This window comes from Anoplopoma fimbria, chromosome 24 (genome assembly GCF_027596085.1).
Source record: "Anoplopoma fimbria isolate UVic2021 breed Golden Eagle Sablefish chromosome 24, Afim_UVic_2022, whole genome shotgun sequence".
NCBI classification, from domain to species: Eukaryota; Metazoa; Chordata; class Actinopteri; order Perciformes; family Anoplopomatidae; genus Anoplopoma; species Anoplopoma fimbria.
Window position 1 is genome coordinate 7,166,967 of NC_072472.1, and position 16,367 is coordinate 7,183,333.

Below are 16,367 nucleotides of genomic sequence, written 5' to 3' on the forward strand. Positions count from 1 at the left end.
GGACCATACTCTGCTCATTTAGCCTGAAGTTCACAGCAGGCACTGCAAACTCACTGACCACTGCTAGTTATTTTGAGTATATACGCAACACTGGGGATTAATAAGGGAAATTTAACATTTTAAACTCTTGAAGTACTAATCTGCTAACACTGCACAAATAAACAGTTATGGCAGACTTGAAGTTTACTGTTTTAAAAAGGAGAGCGTATATAGGCATCGAGTCCAGACATTTTAAACAAATGCCATTGTTGCTCAGCTTAATATTAAAAACAGGAAACCCTACAACAACAAAAAAAAAAGCCAAGCTGAAACAAACTCCCTGTCAGAGATTGTTACCAAACCCTATGGTAGAAAACTGTGTTGACCAAAAACAAAAAGGACTAGAATATTGTTCTCCCCCACAGGAACAACACACATGTGTGATACTCCCCAAATTTACATTTAAACAAGTAGGCAGTCTGCAAATTGACCAAAGCCCCAATTGCCTACAAATACAAGTTAACAAACCCCCATTGTCACAGAAGGTGGCAACAACACAAACCATAATTACCACAAAGCACTTCCCCAAACCAAAATGGGTCAATTTGATACTGACGAGCCCCCATTTTGTCACAACCTGGCTCAAGGCTGGACGAAGGAAGGGAGACTACATGAGTAGCTACAAAAAATAAGTTTATTTTTCAGAACTAAAATGTAATGATAAACTATTTGTAACAAAACCAAACAGAGTGGAAGCCAGGGGAGACACAGACTGCCTGACTGCCACCAGTTTATAGTCTTGGCTCCTGGAGGGAGAGGTCTGCTCAGAGAGGGTCGTCACATCTTTTTGAGGTGATAAAATGTCACATGTTGTGTTTCACGTTTGCTCAGCTTCAGCAGCGTCACTGGATTAGCTGAATGGTGAACAAACAATGTACAAAACCTACAATATTTTCACCCTCATGAATTGTTCCTCAACTTCCATTTGGCTTGCTGGATGAAAAAAAAAAAAAGGGGTTAAATAAAAAAACTACACATAATGCAATGCAAGTTAACATTTAATTTTAATCATTGATTGACTCTGAACTGACTTAAGTGTAAAGTCAGCAAACATTATTGCTGCAAGAAGTATCGTTGATGCATTTTTATACAGCTGCTTTGGTATGTCTGGCTTTCCCACAGAACAGTTACATTCACCGCGCTGTCCATAAATACTGTACAAAAATAATATGTGCTTTGACAAAAAAAACATTCCTCTCTACATTATTGGATTCCCACTGTTCTAAGAGGAAACTATAAGGCTTTGTTCAATGACATAATATATACAGTATGCTCCTTCAGTTACTGGCATTCTGTTAAATAGAATAAATTATATCTTGCAGTTGCTGTGTGAGGCATTTTTCAAGTCTCTGCAATGTCATCACATATTAATGTCCTTATGGTTAATAGTCCATGTCCGGAGTGCATGAAAAGTCGAAGAAAATCCACTTGACTGGGTGCAGACTCAGGTCCAGGCACAGCTGTTAAGTGTCTTTTTTTATTTTTATTTTTATTTTTTTTAGAGTCTTCTTTCGAATGTGCACAATGAAACAATCCAAAAACGTCATTTTAAGTTTGACTCCTGTGCCTTGAGCTGAATTGTACACTTTTTTTTTGTTAAATGTCAGTCATGTTTTCTCTGTGTTACTTCAGTTTCTTCCAACGTACGAGTCCGGCTTGACATCCCGAAGTTCGAATGTGCCTTCAAATCCAGCCTTTAACCCTCAAAAACACATTGAGCTGAAGATCAGAGGGCGTTTTTTTCTCTCCCTGCGCCATATCTTTGTGCTCCACATTCACAGTCTGTAATGGTGGGACTCTCCCCACTAGGCGGAGCTCTCTTCCAGCAGGCGGCGTCAGCCTCCACCAGTAAAGTGCAGCATATCAACTCCTCCTCCTCCTCAGCGTCTAAAGCCGACACGTCTGATATTTGCCGTGTGCGGATGAGGACAGCTCGTAGAAGAGGACATAGGCGTTGCTGCTGCGCACCTGGCTGGAGGACACTGGGCTCACCCTGCACAGAACACACAGTACACAGTGGAGTTATTAGAGCATTGTTTCTTTGAGAACAGCCCAGCCACTTTACATGCATACACCCAAATCTGCAGATTTAATTAGCCAACAAGTCGGCACACCTTTAATTTTCTTTTTTTTTAAGACAGCAGCTGCATACAGTATAAATAGAAAGCACAGGTTTCTGCCAATTTGAAAAGAATGTATGTGAGGTTATGTGACGAGAAGATTTGACAGTGCATACCTGGAGTCGTTGTAGCTGTGCCACTCCCCCAGGGTCTGGTTCTTGCAGTAGGATGTGTAATGGCCTCCCAGAGCGTTTCCAGAGTGGTTGGATACTGCATACAGGTTATACACAGCACGATCTGCAGAGAGAGACAAAGAGAGTCCTTACTCATCAAATCCAGCTGAGCTGATCGAAAGCGCACGGATTGTCCTCGCCTCTCTCCTCTGGTGACAATGTGTGTTTGTCACCTTCAGTTAAAAAACAACAACTAAAAACTCACCACTGCTCTCCGAGGAGAACTCCCGCAGGTCCAGCTCTTTGAGAGGGAAGTTGACATAAGTGGAGAGTTTGCTGGTTCGGATGTTGGAGTCTGAGAAACGTTTCAGGTCTGAGAGGAACACTGAGTCAAGGAGCCGACACTGGTTCAAAATGACATTATTGTGTTTTAAGTGCTACTTTGAGTGCTTCTACTACACAGCATTTTAGAGGGAAATATCTTAGTTACATAGTAAGTTTTATACCACAACATCTATTTTATTCCAAGCTTCACAGGTAAAGATTTTTTATGTATGAAACATATGATCAACTCATGAAATATGATAAACTGCTACAGATTAACCAGTTCAACAGTTTGTCTCTGGTTTCAGTTATTAGTGAATTTTACAACGTTTAGGACCTAATGTTTTAAATAAGGGCCATTTAAGTTTTTCGTACTGGAAGTTGGTTTACCCCCCAAAAAAATCTGCTCATTTACAGTTGTAATTCCTAGGTTTGGCCGCTACGAAAAATTGCTTTTCCTGGGGACCTGCCCTGAACCCTTAGTAGTCAATCATACATTTCTGGTATGCCATTTGGCTCAGTGTATACGCTAATATTTAAGCAGGAAGACTACTGTCTTTTAAATGTATGTGCATTATGTAAGCATGAAACAAATATGTGAGGAAAGGATACGAAGCACGAGGATCTGAGGGAACTTCTGGATGCTGAATCTTTTGGTGCATTTTCTTCTGGTTTTGCATCTGTTGCACGTCTGAGAGAGGGAGACAGAAAGAGACAGAGAAGGCAGTGAGATCCTGCTGTTTTATAATCCATATATCATTTTTACATAGGATCGCAGAGTGTGGAGGGCTCCTTACCGGTCTCTCTTCCCCGTCCAACACATCCTCTTTTGTAAAGAGCCTCAGGCAGTCTTTGAGAGAAACTTCTCCAGAGCTCTTCTGTGGAGACAAAGTACAAAGCATGTCCAGTAAGAAAACAGCAAACTACACGAAACTTTGTATTCAGGGTTTATATGATACAGCATGACAAAACTAGCCACTTTGTCTGTTTATCATAAGAACTTAATAATAACCTATGCAATACAAAAGTCTTTACAACCTAGCACACACTAGTTCACAAAATACAGATTGGCTAACTCTTTCTAAAGTGTGTGTGTGTGTGTGTGTGTGTGTGTGTGTGTGTGTGTGTGTGTGTGTGTGTGTGTGTGTGTGTGTGTGTGTGTGTGTGTGTGTGTGTGTGTGTGTGTGTGTGTGTGTGTGTGTGTGTGTCTTACCTGTGCAACTGGTATGGATAGGTCCCAGAATGGATCAAACACTGTGGAGCGGAAACCACAGACGGTGCAAGTCACAGAGCTCTTCAGCTGTCCAACAAACAGATCTAAAAAGGCGGAAAAAAAAGACATGTAGAATTACAATTATTATGCATCTAAATTCAAGGATAACTTGAAGATAATTATGCAGCCCCTCAAGGTCAATCCCTTACCTACGACTTTGCTGTCCTCTCTCTCCAAGTACATGTTCCACATCCGCTTGCCTTTCTCATCATCCCTGTGAATGAAACCAGACAGGAGAGCTCAGGTTAAAATACTCATTTCAGATTAAAGTCACATTTAAACTATTCAAGCTGGCAATGCAAAATTGCAGTGTTGCAACATTTTTATCAATAAAAGGTTTGACTAGATTCTTACAGGCAGAGGACCAACTACAACAACAGGATACAATTGAACCAGAGCGTCGTCCGGCAGTCTGTCTAAGCTAGACTGTTTTTGTACAATACAGTGTTGTATGCGTCTGTTTCAGACAACGTGATTGGTTGATTCCTTTATTCATGGTGCAAAAGACACAGTAAAAATGTCGATGCACTTTCGCTGCATAATATTTGCGTTATACAAAGTACTCATCACAAAAAAGAATCTGTCAAAAAAAATAGAAGTTATGCAAGGTCCTTCTTGAAAGTCTGGAATTCCATGGAAAATGCTAGTATAGTATATATGACTTTTGTCATTTAACATAAAACTAGTTCAGAAAATGGCCACATAACTGCTATAACTTGAAGGCAATTAATTACAATGTAATTATACATGATTACATGGTTTTATTTGCACTTTGCAGCATGCAGCAGCGTTTTTGGCAGCGAGAGGTGTCAGTGATAGGGCAGGTTATGAGTAACTTATTGGGAGCAGAGGTGAGAGGTGTGTGTGGGGGGGGAATGTGCTGACTTACGTTAGGTGATCAAAGTCCTCGACGGACACCTTCGGCCGGACTGTCACTCTGTTCACCTCATTATGGAGACCGTCCAATAGGAAACGTAGAAACTCCTGGGCGTCCTGCTGACTGCAAGGAGACAGAGGGACAATTGTTACTTTCTTCAACCTGAAATCAGCCATTTCCTCTGTAACTGAATCGAATGAAAAAGGCTTACTAGCTGAGGAGGAGGAGGAGGAGGAGGAGGAGGAGGAGGAGGAGGAGGAGGAGGAGGAGGAGGAGGAGGGAAGACTTACTTGCAGCCCACAAATTTGGGAGCGAATCTCTGGATCTGGCTTTTGAAATCAGAGGGACTGATGGCCTCGTTGTTCACAGAAGTCCACAGGCTCTGAGTCAGCTTTGCAAACTCTGAGGCGAAGGAAGAACAAATAATGATTGAAAATGAGACCACAATCATGAAAAGAAAAGGTTTCTTTAGTTCACACCATTCTTTACAAAATGGAAAAAAATGCAATATATTCAACTCAATGGTTTGAGAGAAATCTGCATTCTTTAGCTGAAGAGGCAGAGTTTTGATTTTGTGAAACATTTCTGTAAATCAATCTGTGGCCTGAATTTATGAGAGATTTGTAATTATTTGTATGAAAATTCACATGATGTTTTGAGCTTGATGTGTATGAAATCAAGCGGACAGCATGGACTCAACCAGGGCGGATTTTTTAGAGTGACTAAAATCCTAATAAAAGCTTTATCTCACCGCCCACCCACTTCTAACTGCGTGTCAAGATCTTAATCAGCGAATGGAACTGGCTCAGGTCTCATGGTGTGACGGTGATGTGTCTTTAAGTAGGTGACGCGATGACACATGAGCCAGTTCAATGCGATAATGAAGAGTGATCTCACTGTGGTAAAAAGCGGTAGAGAGCTCTGACAGCTACTAGGGTGGACCTCGAGTTGAATATTTTGTAACTATTTCTTAAAAAACAAACTGAAAAACAACAACTTTTTTGTACTATTTAAAGAGACAAGCTCGTGACAAAAGAATGGCCTCTTAAAATACATATTTTTAGTTTGATATCCCTTTAATAACAGGCTTATTTTAACATACTCTTATACTGTTTGTTTGTTTCGACTCTAATCTGCTCTCAGTGGAGGTGATCAAGGTATCTGGTTTCTCAGGTCTTTAGCAGTGAGTTAGTGGAGCTCAGCAACATGCAGTTTATACTGATTATAGAGTTCATAAAAACCGAGCCATAAAGTGACTCATCATTGACATGGCACCACTCATATCTACAATGATCCTCATTATGATGCTAACTTGGGCTTTAACAGCCCCGACTCTCGTCCTACCTTCCATGAGAGCAGCGTTCGTGGTGCTGTTGTTGTTGTTGAGGTCTGAGCGGTGGATGTTTCTCAGGCAGTAATCTCTCAGCTCCGTAGTGTTACTCAGGCATTGTAGGATGGAGTTCATGAAACACTGGAAAACACAAAACAGCCATAAAACACAAAAGATGAGTTTATTGAGGTTTCAGACTCAGCAGGTCAAAGTGCAGCAGGTTGTACATCAGACCACAAAGTGAAGTAAAAGCACTTACTGTGTTGCCCAGGTTCCTCAGTCCCACCAGGCCTTGAGGACTCTTGTTCTATTCAAATAGAAAGACAAGGAGATTTTAGGGATGTTCATGCTTTCATTAGAGCATTCTAAACTGAACAGAAAACACATTTGTTAAACAGTTTGAAGAAGACCTAAAATGAAACATTTAGTAAAATGAATTTATTCAACTCAAGCTCATCACTATAACGTTTAAAAGCGGTTGCCAGGCAGCAGCTTTCGGTTGCCGAAGCTAAAAATGTGGTTTTCATTTTTAGTCGCCTTATTATTTTGAGTAATTAAGATACTATGCATTTTTAGGTATACATACATACTTCGCCGCCCATGATTTCTCAAATTTCATTTTTTGTTTTACAATATACAGCTTAACCAGCTTTGCCAATGTCTATAAAACACTTGCAGTATTGTGTGGTTTGGTTTTCCGACTGTAACAGCAATATTTACATAAAGAAAATATTTTTAAAATGTATTTATTTTGTGGTGCAATGTTTACTGTTTGCTGTCCCTATGTTTTACATGTGTACCACTGATGTCAATCAATGGCCAAAAATAGTTTGCCAATTTTTCTCAAATGGTTGCCAGTTGAAACCTGTCAACCCTTAATGTCAAAAATGTAAGTTTTGAAGAGGAATATGAAGATTTTCCATAAACTGGCAAAAACAGGGGCCCAAAATTGAAATGAATCATTAATATTTCTGGATCGGTTTCACAAAGACCCAACACTTGCAAATGTGGCTCAACATGAGGACCATGAAAGAAATGGGACCTCCTTTTTTGGTCCACTTTGAATATATGGCACTAAACTGGACCGTAAAAGGGATTTGTTTAGTTATCATGGGAATTGAACATAGATTAACTGTTCAAATTTGAACCATAAATAAAGACTGAGAACTGAGCTTTCGTTTTATATGTCACTCCATTATACCGTCTTGTCAAATGAATATCTAATGATGTATTGATGCTAAAGAGACACACGCAGCCAAGTTCTATAAGTGTCCACGCAGATATTAATTGTTCTTTCCCTCTCGTCCGTGCAGCCTGCTGTAGCCGCATCAGATCAGCTTGCACACGGTGTCAGGTATGATGTAACTACTGCATGACAGCAGCCCTGTTACATTCCTCAAGTGTGACTAAGCTTGGAAGGACGGTCTGGCCTTTATTCAACACACACCATCTGATGGTCACATTGTTGGCAGCAGCATGGCAGCACTGTGTATATCAGCCACTGTTCCACATGCCTGGATGAAATAGCAGCACAGCGTGTGTTTATCTCTAATGAGGAGATCACCGGATGCCACTCACACTGCAGTGACATCACACAAGCATGTGACACAGCCCGGAGAGAGGAGCTCTACCGAGAAACTGCAGATGACAACCTGGTGTCAAGAGTTTCAAATTGCTGCCCGAGAAAAAGGATCAACATGTTTGTACAACATAGATCTGGTGCCACCTGTACTGGTAATCATCTGTGGGGCAATCATCTGTGGGGCAGACTGATGCAAGGCTCTGAAAGAGACCCACTGCAACCAATGTTCAATACAAGGCTTAATAAATGCAACAAAAGAGACCAATTATTGCTTTTTGCAGATATTGGAATGCACCCTGATAAAATATTCAGTTACCAATGTTTGACTTTCAGCAAAAAATAACCAACATCATCCTCAAATGTCACCCTAGGGCTACACAATTAATGGAATAGCGATCACAAATTTGGCTTATTTTTTAAAGTTTTCTTATTGTTTGTACTTAGATAATTTAATTGTGAAAATGAAATAACAATATTGGTCCTACTGGTCTAAACAAGGTCCTCCTTTAACACGGAGTTGAAAAATTGTGATAAAAAGATAAATACTTTTGATATTGTTTCTTTCTATATATTTTTTTGTAGTATCAACAGGTGACGTATGGGCTTCAACCTGTAGCTCATCCGGAGTGAGGGAACATAGTAACAGTGTAACTTGATGACACAGAGCTATTAAGCAACGTCATGCTTCAACGCCTCTGATGACGGCTGAGGAGCTGCAAGTGAAAATAACTGGTTTGAGGCAGCAACAAGATGACGCGTGACAGAAAGCACACATGACGCAAAATGTGTATGCACACAAACTGTAAACTTAGCAGCAACGTCAGCTACCTGTGTTTAATGGAAATATATTGTCATTTATTCCTAAATCTACATTGAGTTTTTCTATCTTTCTCCCTGAAACAGAATCAAAATTATCGCATTGTGAGTATTGCAGGGACCTGTACCAAACAAAGATGTTTTCTTTAATCTCTAGAAGATGTTGTGTAGGCCAGGATGTCTCTGAAGCATCATAATATTTAATTAAAAATTGTATTTTGACACATATTTTGCCTATAAGAAATATTGCTCCTCCTGTGATTTGAAAATGGTATTAATTGCTCAGCCCTAGTTAATATATATCCTATGTTGTGTTGTTGGAGAGGTTTAGTGCCTTGTGGTGGTCGTCATGTTGAGCTGAAAATAGAACTGTGACAATATCAACTATCAACAGCTCCCTCTGCTAAAATCTCAAAAATGCTTTCCTCCTTTTGTGTCCCTCTTCTTCTCTGCAGTATTTGAAGGTGACCATATGGTGTTGAGTTTCCAGTGTGCTGCACTACACTGGTAAACACTGACCAACGGGGCTTGGCACGCTCAGCAGGCGGCTTGTGATCTAATAAGGACCCGTCCAAAATAAAACCGGATGAGGTGATGCATTCAGGTAACCTATCTGCTTGCGTGCGCTCTGAGCAAGAAAGCTCTCAACTGGTGGGGATGACTTCGTAAAGAAAGAAAGAAAGAAAGAAAAAGAAAGAAAGAGGGAGATAGAGAACACAGTGTCCTAAACCGGCTAAGCACGCCTGGTCAAGGCCGCACAACATGTGACGAACTGAGCAACACTCCCGCACACACAGAGTGCCAGCTATGCCACTCCTTTAGAGAGAGTGTAAGCATGCATCTCTGTTACATAACGGCAGGGCTGGGAGAGGCCCAAAATGTTACAAAAGTTTTGGCACGCTACTAAACTGTTCTAACAAGAGAAAATGATACAGTGGACAAGCATCTACTAGCATGACATTTACTTTTGAAGAGCTTTCAGGAGCAATGACAAAAGTTTCCCCCCCCTGAGGCATGTGATGAACTCTACTTAGAGGCTACAGTCTTGCTGGCATAATGCTAACAAAAGCATGCTAAGATATTAAAACATCTAAATGCCAAGACTCTGATAAAGGTGGTTATCTTTTTCACCATCTTAGTTTAGCTTGCTAGCATGCTAACAATTGCTAATTGGCGTTATTCTAAGCCCTGACTGCTGCTGGCACTCCGTCAAGGTGCCAGTGCTACCATGGAGCCCACACTGTCACGAATTAGACTTCCTGAATAAATATTATCTTATTTTCAGTAACAAAAAGAAAAAGCAATGTCAGAGAGAAGCAGACAGAAGGGTCTACGATATGTGTTCGATGGATACATCCAGGATTGATAACTGATTCAGCAGTGAAAACATGTAAAAGATAGAAGCAATAAAGCCTACAGATCACAGTGTAAAAGGGACACACCACATCACCTCGATACACAAGACAATGACCAAAGTTAAACCACGACTAGCTCGTAAAACAACAGAACCAGCCTGAACATGAAGAAAATCTGAATCGATTGCATGAGAGTCTTTAGAGCAGAGCCGTATAGTTGCTGGGCAGAATTTATCGAATCCACATTAAACACAAAGTACAGCTGAGGCCGATGGGAATCTCATTAGTTTTGCAAGTATTTGGGCATAAAACAAAGTATTGGACAGATTGTTTTATTAGTAGTCGATCATTTCACAAGCAAAGATGGCAAAATGTCCTCGTTTCAACATCTTAAATGGGAGCCTTTTCTGCTTTTCTTAGTTGTATGCAATAATCAGCTGAATATCTGTGGATGGGTGTTGTTAATTAATGTTTTTTAACATTTTATTAACCAGAAGATTCACTGATTATAGGTAGATTAATAGATAATGAAATCTGATGATGTTGCTAAACAAAGAGTCAGACAATCACCAAAGTCATTGGGATTATTCTTCTAGGCATCATGAATCTCTTTATCAAAATTCATGGCAATCCATCCCCATGGTGGTGGAGATATTCAAGTCTAAAACAAAGTGATGTACCACCTGACCAACCGCCATTACAAAATCTAGAAGCACTAAAAAACTACATTAAACTACTCAATTACACCAAGAAAAGCTAGTGCAGTGAGCTACTGTATGTCCTGTGTAAACACAAGCTCGCATACCAGTGAGAGCACAGATCATCTGTGGACGGGGCCAACAACATCCCCTCCGGAGAGGACGTAGACTCTGAGTGCTTCCTGTGACCAAAATCACTCACACTGCTGTGTAAACACATCCGACCCACAAGTGTATGCAGTTCTGTGTGTTAACAAAACGTACTGTGCAGATGATAAGGTGTCAGTCTGTCAGTCTCCATATCAGCTGAGCTCCTTTTCTATTACGCAAAACAAATGTCACACTCGAATAGTTGCTTTGATGCAGGCGGGCTGCTGTACTTGACTCCCCTGCCTTGTGTTCACGCCTGTGTGCTCACAGCCAGTTAAGGGGCAGATAACGGCCTATAAAGGTCAGAGTTGGACCTTCACAAAGCTCTCTGCAGGTTCTTATATGGTTACAAAGTTTAATAAGATGAAATTTAAACTATAGATGGTTGTGATTTTATATATTTTGATTTTAAAAAGCTGCACACAAGGGGCATTTTTTGTGATCCACCTCAAACACAAAATCATTCAACAAGTGATGACCTTAACGTGACCTCCTGTATGTCATGGTGATATTTTTTTTACTGGATATGAGTAATTTGACTGCACAATTTGTGTGGAAAACACTCTGATGTCAGCATACTTGATATACTTTATGATCTACAGGCCTAAAAGAAAACTTGCATGAACACTGAACAAACTTTCAAGGCCTTCATCCAGGTTAAAAAAAAATACATCTGGGTTAAACATATTTATGCAATCACATTTGAAACAAATTGAAGAAAACAAGTTGTATTACACCTTCCTGAAAGTAATAAATCCAAAATGATTGTTCATGTTAAATACTCTACTTATGCTGCTGTCCATACTTGTGAAAAATCAGCTAATCCAAATAATCTGAAGGCCCAGCCAGACCACATTATTTAATATTTAATTCTCAGCCCCCAAATGTTTTATATACACACACAAAAAAAAAAAAAAAAAAAAAAAAAGACAAAACAATTAAGTCTTTTTTTAAAACAAGTTGCAACAATGTATCAGGTATTGCATGGTGCTTTCATGAAGGTGGGACAGCACAGCAGCAGAGGCGGTGTGGAGGACTCACCTTGGCCTGGTTGATGATCAGACCCATGAAGGTGGACACCAGCTTGGACCGGGACAAGGAGGGACTCTTCCTCCGCAGGTCGGCTCTGTCCACGGAGAGAGCGGCCGGCTCCTCCGCTACAGTCACGGTGTACGAGTGTCGCAGAGACGGCATGTCTGCAGCGCTGTTGTGCGTCTGGATGACGGTGGTGCGGTCCAGTGAAGTATCGATTAGATGAGTAATCAATGGACAAGGTGGTGGTGGTGGTGGTGGTGGTGGTGCTGTGTCTGCGGGCTGTCGGTCTCCTCTGCCCCGCACTTGTAAGTCACACAACCTGGCCCGTGTTGCGTGTGTTGGAGCTTTTACTGCGTGCTATAAACATCCCCTCCCACCCGGAGAGGAGCTGCCTTCAGGTGCAGTGGGAAATATCCAAACCACTAATGGTAGATTATTATTATATTCCGAGACCACAGTCTGTCATCATGCTGACCAGGCGCCCCTGTGGATATACTGTACATTTTTATTCCTGTTCTATCTTTATTTTGTTGTATAGTATGTGTATTTATTGTCTGTGTCTGTGTAGTTGTATAGTATGTGTATTTATTGTCTGTGTAGTTGTATAGTATGTGTATTTATTGTCTGTGTCTGTGTAGTTGTATAGTATGTGTATTTATTGTCTGTGTCTGTGTATATAGTATGTATTTATTGTCTGTGTCTGTGTAGTTGTATAGTATGTGTATTTATTGTCTGTGTCTGTGTAGTTGTATAGTATGTGTATTTATTGTCTGTGTCTGTGTAGTTGTATAGTATGTGTATTTATTGTCTGTGTAGTTGTATAGTATGTGTATTTATTGTCTGTGTCTGTGTAGTTGTATAGTATGTGTATTTATTGTCTGTGTCTGTGTAGTTGTATAGTATGTGTATTTATTGTCTGTGTAGTTGTATAGTATGTGTATTTATTGTCTGTGTCTGTGTAGTTGTATAGTATGTGTATTTATTGTCTGTGTCTGTGTAGTTGTATAGTATGTGTATTTATTGTCTTGTCTGTGTAGTTGTATAGTATGTGTATTTATTGTCTGTGTAGTTGTATAGTATGTGTATTTATTGTCTGTGTCTGTGTAGTTGTATAGTATGTGTATTTATTGTCTGTGTAGTTGTATAGTATGTGTATTTATTGTCTGTGTCTGTGTAGTTGAGCTGCTGCAACACTTGAATTTCCCCCATGGGGATCAATAAAGGAATATAATAGATTGAAAGTAACTAAGAAGCTATGAAAGAGCAGATGGAGAAAAGTACTTGGATTTTTCCCTTATTACAGTACCAGTCAAAAGTTTGGACACACCTTCTCATTCAGTGGTTTTTCTTTATTTTATTTTAATTTTTTCCTACACCTTATCATTCAATGGTTTTTCTTTATTTCTTTATTTTATTTTTTTCTACATTGTAGATTAATATTGAAGACATCCAAACTATGAAGGAACACATATGGAATTATGTGGTAAACAAACAAATGCTCAACAAACCAGAATATGTTTTATATTTTAGATTCTTCAAAGTAGTTGAATGAGTAGTTTTTATTTTTTTTCTATATTGTAGGTTAATATTGAAGACACACTTTTGACTGGTACTGTATATATTTATAAGAATAATATAAAATCCATCACTTCATGTAATAATAACACCGTTTATTTTCAAGTGCATCTGTCGGTAAGGGAGCAGACCTTTCAGTACGTGGCAATGTGATAATAACAAATTGTACATTTTTTATAGAAATTTAAAATGTCTTAATATGTTATGTACAGTACCAGTCAAAAGTTTGGACACACCTTTTAATTTTTTTCTATTTCTATTTCTTTTTTAATATTGAAGACATCCAAACTATGAAGGAACACATATGGAATTATGTGGTAAACAAACAAATGCAAGAATATGTTTTATATTTTAGATTCTTCAAAGTAGTTGAATGAGAAGATGTGTCCAAACTTTTGACTGGTACTGTATGTAAAAATATTCAGATTTAAAAAAAAAAAACAACACCCCATTAGAAGTTAAAGTTATGCATTGAAAAAAAATGTATTAAGTATGTAAGTATTATCAGCAAAATATACTTCTAGACTTCTCAAAAGACTAAGTGAAGTATCAAAAGTAAAAGAACTCATTCTGCACTTTTTAACATAAATGACAATATTAGGTGTATTGCATAAGCAGCATTTTACTGTTGCAGCTGGTTGAGGTGGAGCTAGTTCAGACAACGTTTTACAACATTGTAGTTTAGTCCTGTGGTTCCTGACCTTGGAAGAAGGGCCCCTCCGAAGGGTCACAAGGGCGGACTGTGTGATCATTAATAAGGAAGGACAGAAGAAGTTCTGATAGAGGAATTATTTACTTTTCTCTAATTGTTTCTTTTTGGGTGAAATATTTGTTAAAAGTAAAGTTTAAATGAAACAATGTTTGGGAAATGTGTTTTTCTGTTGGAACTGCTATCAACTCATAGACATTTGAAATTTGACAAGTGGCGCCAGTCAGAGACTGTTTTTTGACTGGTTGGTTTCTTAACAATGCACTACATTTTATACAATCAAATATCTTTCTATTTTGAATGTATAATCATTATCTTTAAAATAACTATTAACTGTATCTCTCAAATATATAAAGTGTGAAAAAATACATATACACAGTATAATTTCCCATGAAATATAAACTTGATATACTCAAGTGAAATATAATTATAATAAAAATGGTTATACTACATAAAATATTAATAATTCCACTCACCATTCAAAAAATACTCACATTTAATTGATAGGAAGGTTTTTAGAACAACTATTTTTAGCTTATTGTGTAGCTAAACCAAATATGTGTGTTGGCAGAAAATAAAAGCTCTTATCAACTTTATTCCACAGCCCAAAAACACTCCAGAGCAGAGAGACTTGCTGACCTTGATCTTTCGACTGTGGCTCTGAAACAGATCTGAGTCTGATAAGAAACTTGATAGCTGGCCTTGTAAACCTGAACATGTCCTTACAAATCACTGAGTCCAGAGCTTTCAGAGTCACGCAACATGCAATACTGATGAATCAGGTTTTATACCTATGTGTATTATTCTGTATTGGTAGCAGTGAAACCACCCAACATGTCTCTTTATTAATATTCCGATATTTCTTATGTAAAAGGGGACATTTTGGCTTGATTGTAGCGCTAAAGAAGAAAGGTCAGGGGGTTACGAATAATATTAGGACCTATCCTCTGGAGATTGTTAATATTAACATACAATTTTACGTTAATCTGACAGTAACTAACGAGTGGGACAAAACACTAAAACATGGAATCCCATTCACACCCGATTGACACACCATGAAAACGCAGTGGACATTGACCACAGACTAACACGCAGAGCCAGCAGGAACACCGAGTGAGGGAATCCCTTTCTACGAATGTTATAATTAACCACGCAAACGCATTGAAGAAGAATGTGACCAGCTAACTTTGACACATTCCAGTCATAGCTGATTTTCACTACACGTTCAAAATCAAAGACTTGATCACATTTTCTGATCAAATTCAAATACAGAGCACATTAATATTTCAAAGCAGATTAACTCTCTTGATTTTTTTTTTAAATGACCCCCATGGCCTTTTGTTTTAATACCTCTCTGAAAACAAACTTTACAAAATCATTATACATTAATATGTGATATCTATAAAATATGGCAAATCTGACAGCTAGTGGGGATAAAACTTGATGTGAGAGATATCATCAAGATAAAAGCCATGTGCTGCTAACTATTGTTAATAATCACCTCTGAGTGCCGCGTTATATAACAAGATAAGGGTACATGCACGATGCCAATATCATCTCACAGACTTAAAGGTACGAAGTTGATCCTGTTTGCAGTGAGAGAAAAATAATCGTTCTGAAAGCATGTTCCCAATTAATTAGAACAATTACAATTTCAAACACATCTTTTCCATGGTAACAAAGTTGCTCCCTTTATTGCAACAAGCAAATATATCCTCCCACTCTGCTCCTCCACCCTCAGGCGAGGCCTGCCTCCTGCACGTCAGCGAGGGAATACCTTGAGCAGTAATTAGTTTGGCGTAATGTTTACCAAAGTCACCATCTTTGTTTATCGTGTTAGCATGCCAACATTTGCCAAGCTGAAGCTGATAGGAATGTTATCAGTGCTGTGGGTATTTGTTCATAGGCCAAAGCCTTGGACAAATTGAATATTTTGACTTGAAGGTAAGTTAGGAGATCACCAAATTACTTACAATTCATCCTGAGGGGGGCATGAATGTTGGTACTAGATTTTACACAGGTTCTTCCAATTATTGTTAAGGTTTTTCAAGCAAGACCACAAACGTCAACCTCACAAGGACACTACAGGAAAAGTCAGAGCGAACACCAAAGTTATTGAAATTCAATCTGAGGGGAACATGAATGTCCGAACCATATTAAATGGCTAACCATTATAATGCAAGACTGCTGCTCTCTACTGAGAGTGAAAGGCTGAACACAAAACAACAAAATAAAAACGTACATCATCAGAATAATGTGAATGGTGCTATAATTACAAACCCTAAACCTAACCGGAATTATTTAACCTATTCATGCTCCCAGAGGTTGAACCACTTACACTTTGGACACTCAATATGTCAACACTGTCCTC

At 38.9% G+C, this 16,367-nt stretch overlaps 1 protein-coding gene across 1 annotated transcript; it reads right to left on the reverse strand.

Annotated features, from left to right (window-relative positions):
• Window positions 1-1,036: 1,036 nt before the first annotated feature.
• Window positions 1,037-12,048, reverse strand: LOC129113632 (ubiquitin carboxyl-terminal hydrolase 2-like). The gene is made up of 12 exons (XM_054626040.1): window positions 11,719-12,048; window positions 6,336-6,383; window positions 6,091-6,217; window positions 5,037-5,148; window positions 4,759-4,869; window positions 4,019-4,083; window positions 3,810-3,913; window positions 3,394-3,474; window positions 3,209-3,287; window positions 2,538-2,645; window positions 2,276-2,396; window positions 1,037-2,032 (listed from the first exon to the last, which is right to left on the reverse strand). Exons 1-12 carry the CDS (start codon window positions 11,869-11,871, stop codon window positions 1,927-1,929), a joined length of 1,215 nt encoding a protein of 404 aa, XP_054482015.1. The 5' UTR covers window positions 11,872-12,048; the 3' UTR covers window positions 1,037-1,926.
• Between the last annotated feature and the right edge of the window lie 4,319 nt (window positions 12,049-16,367).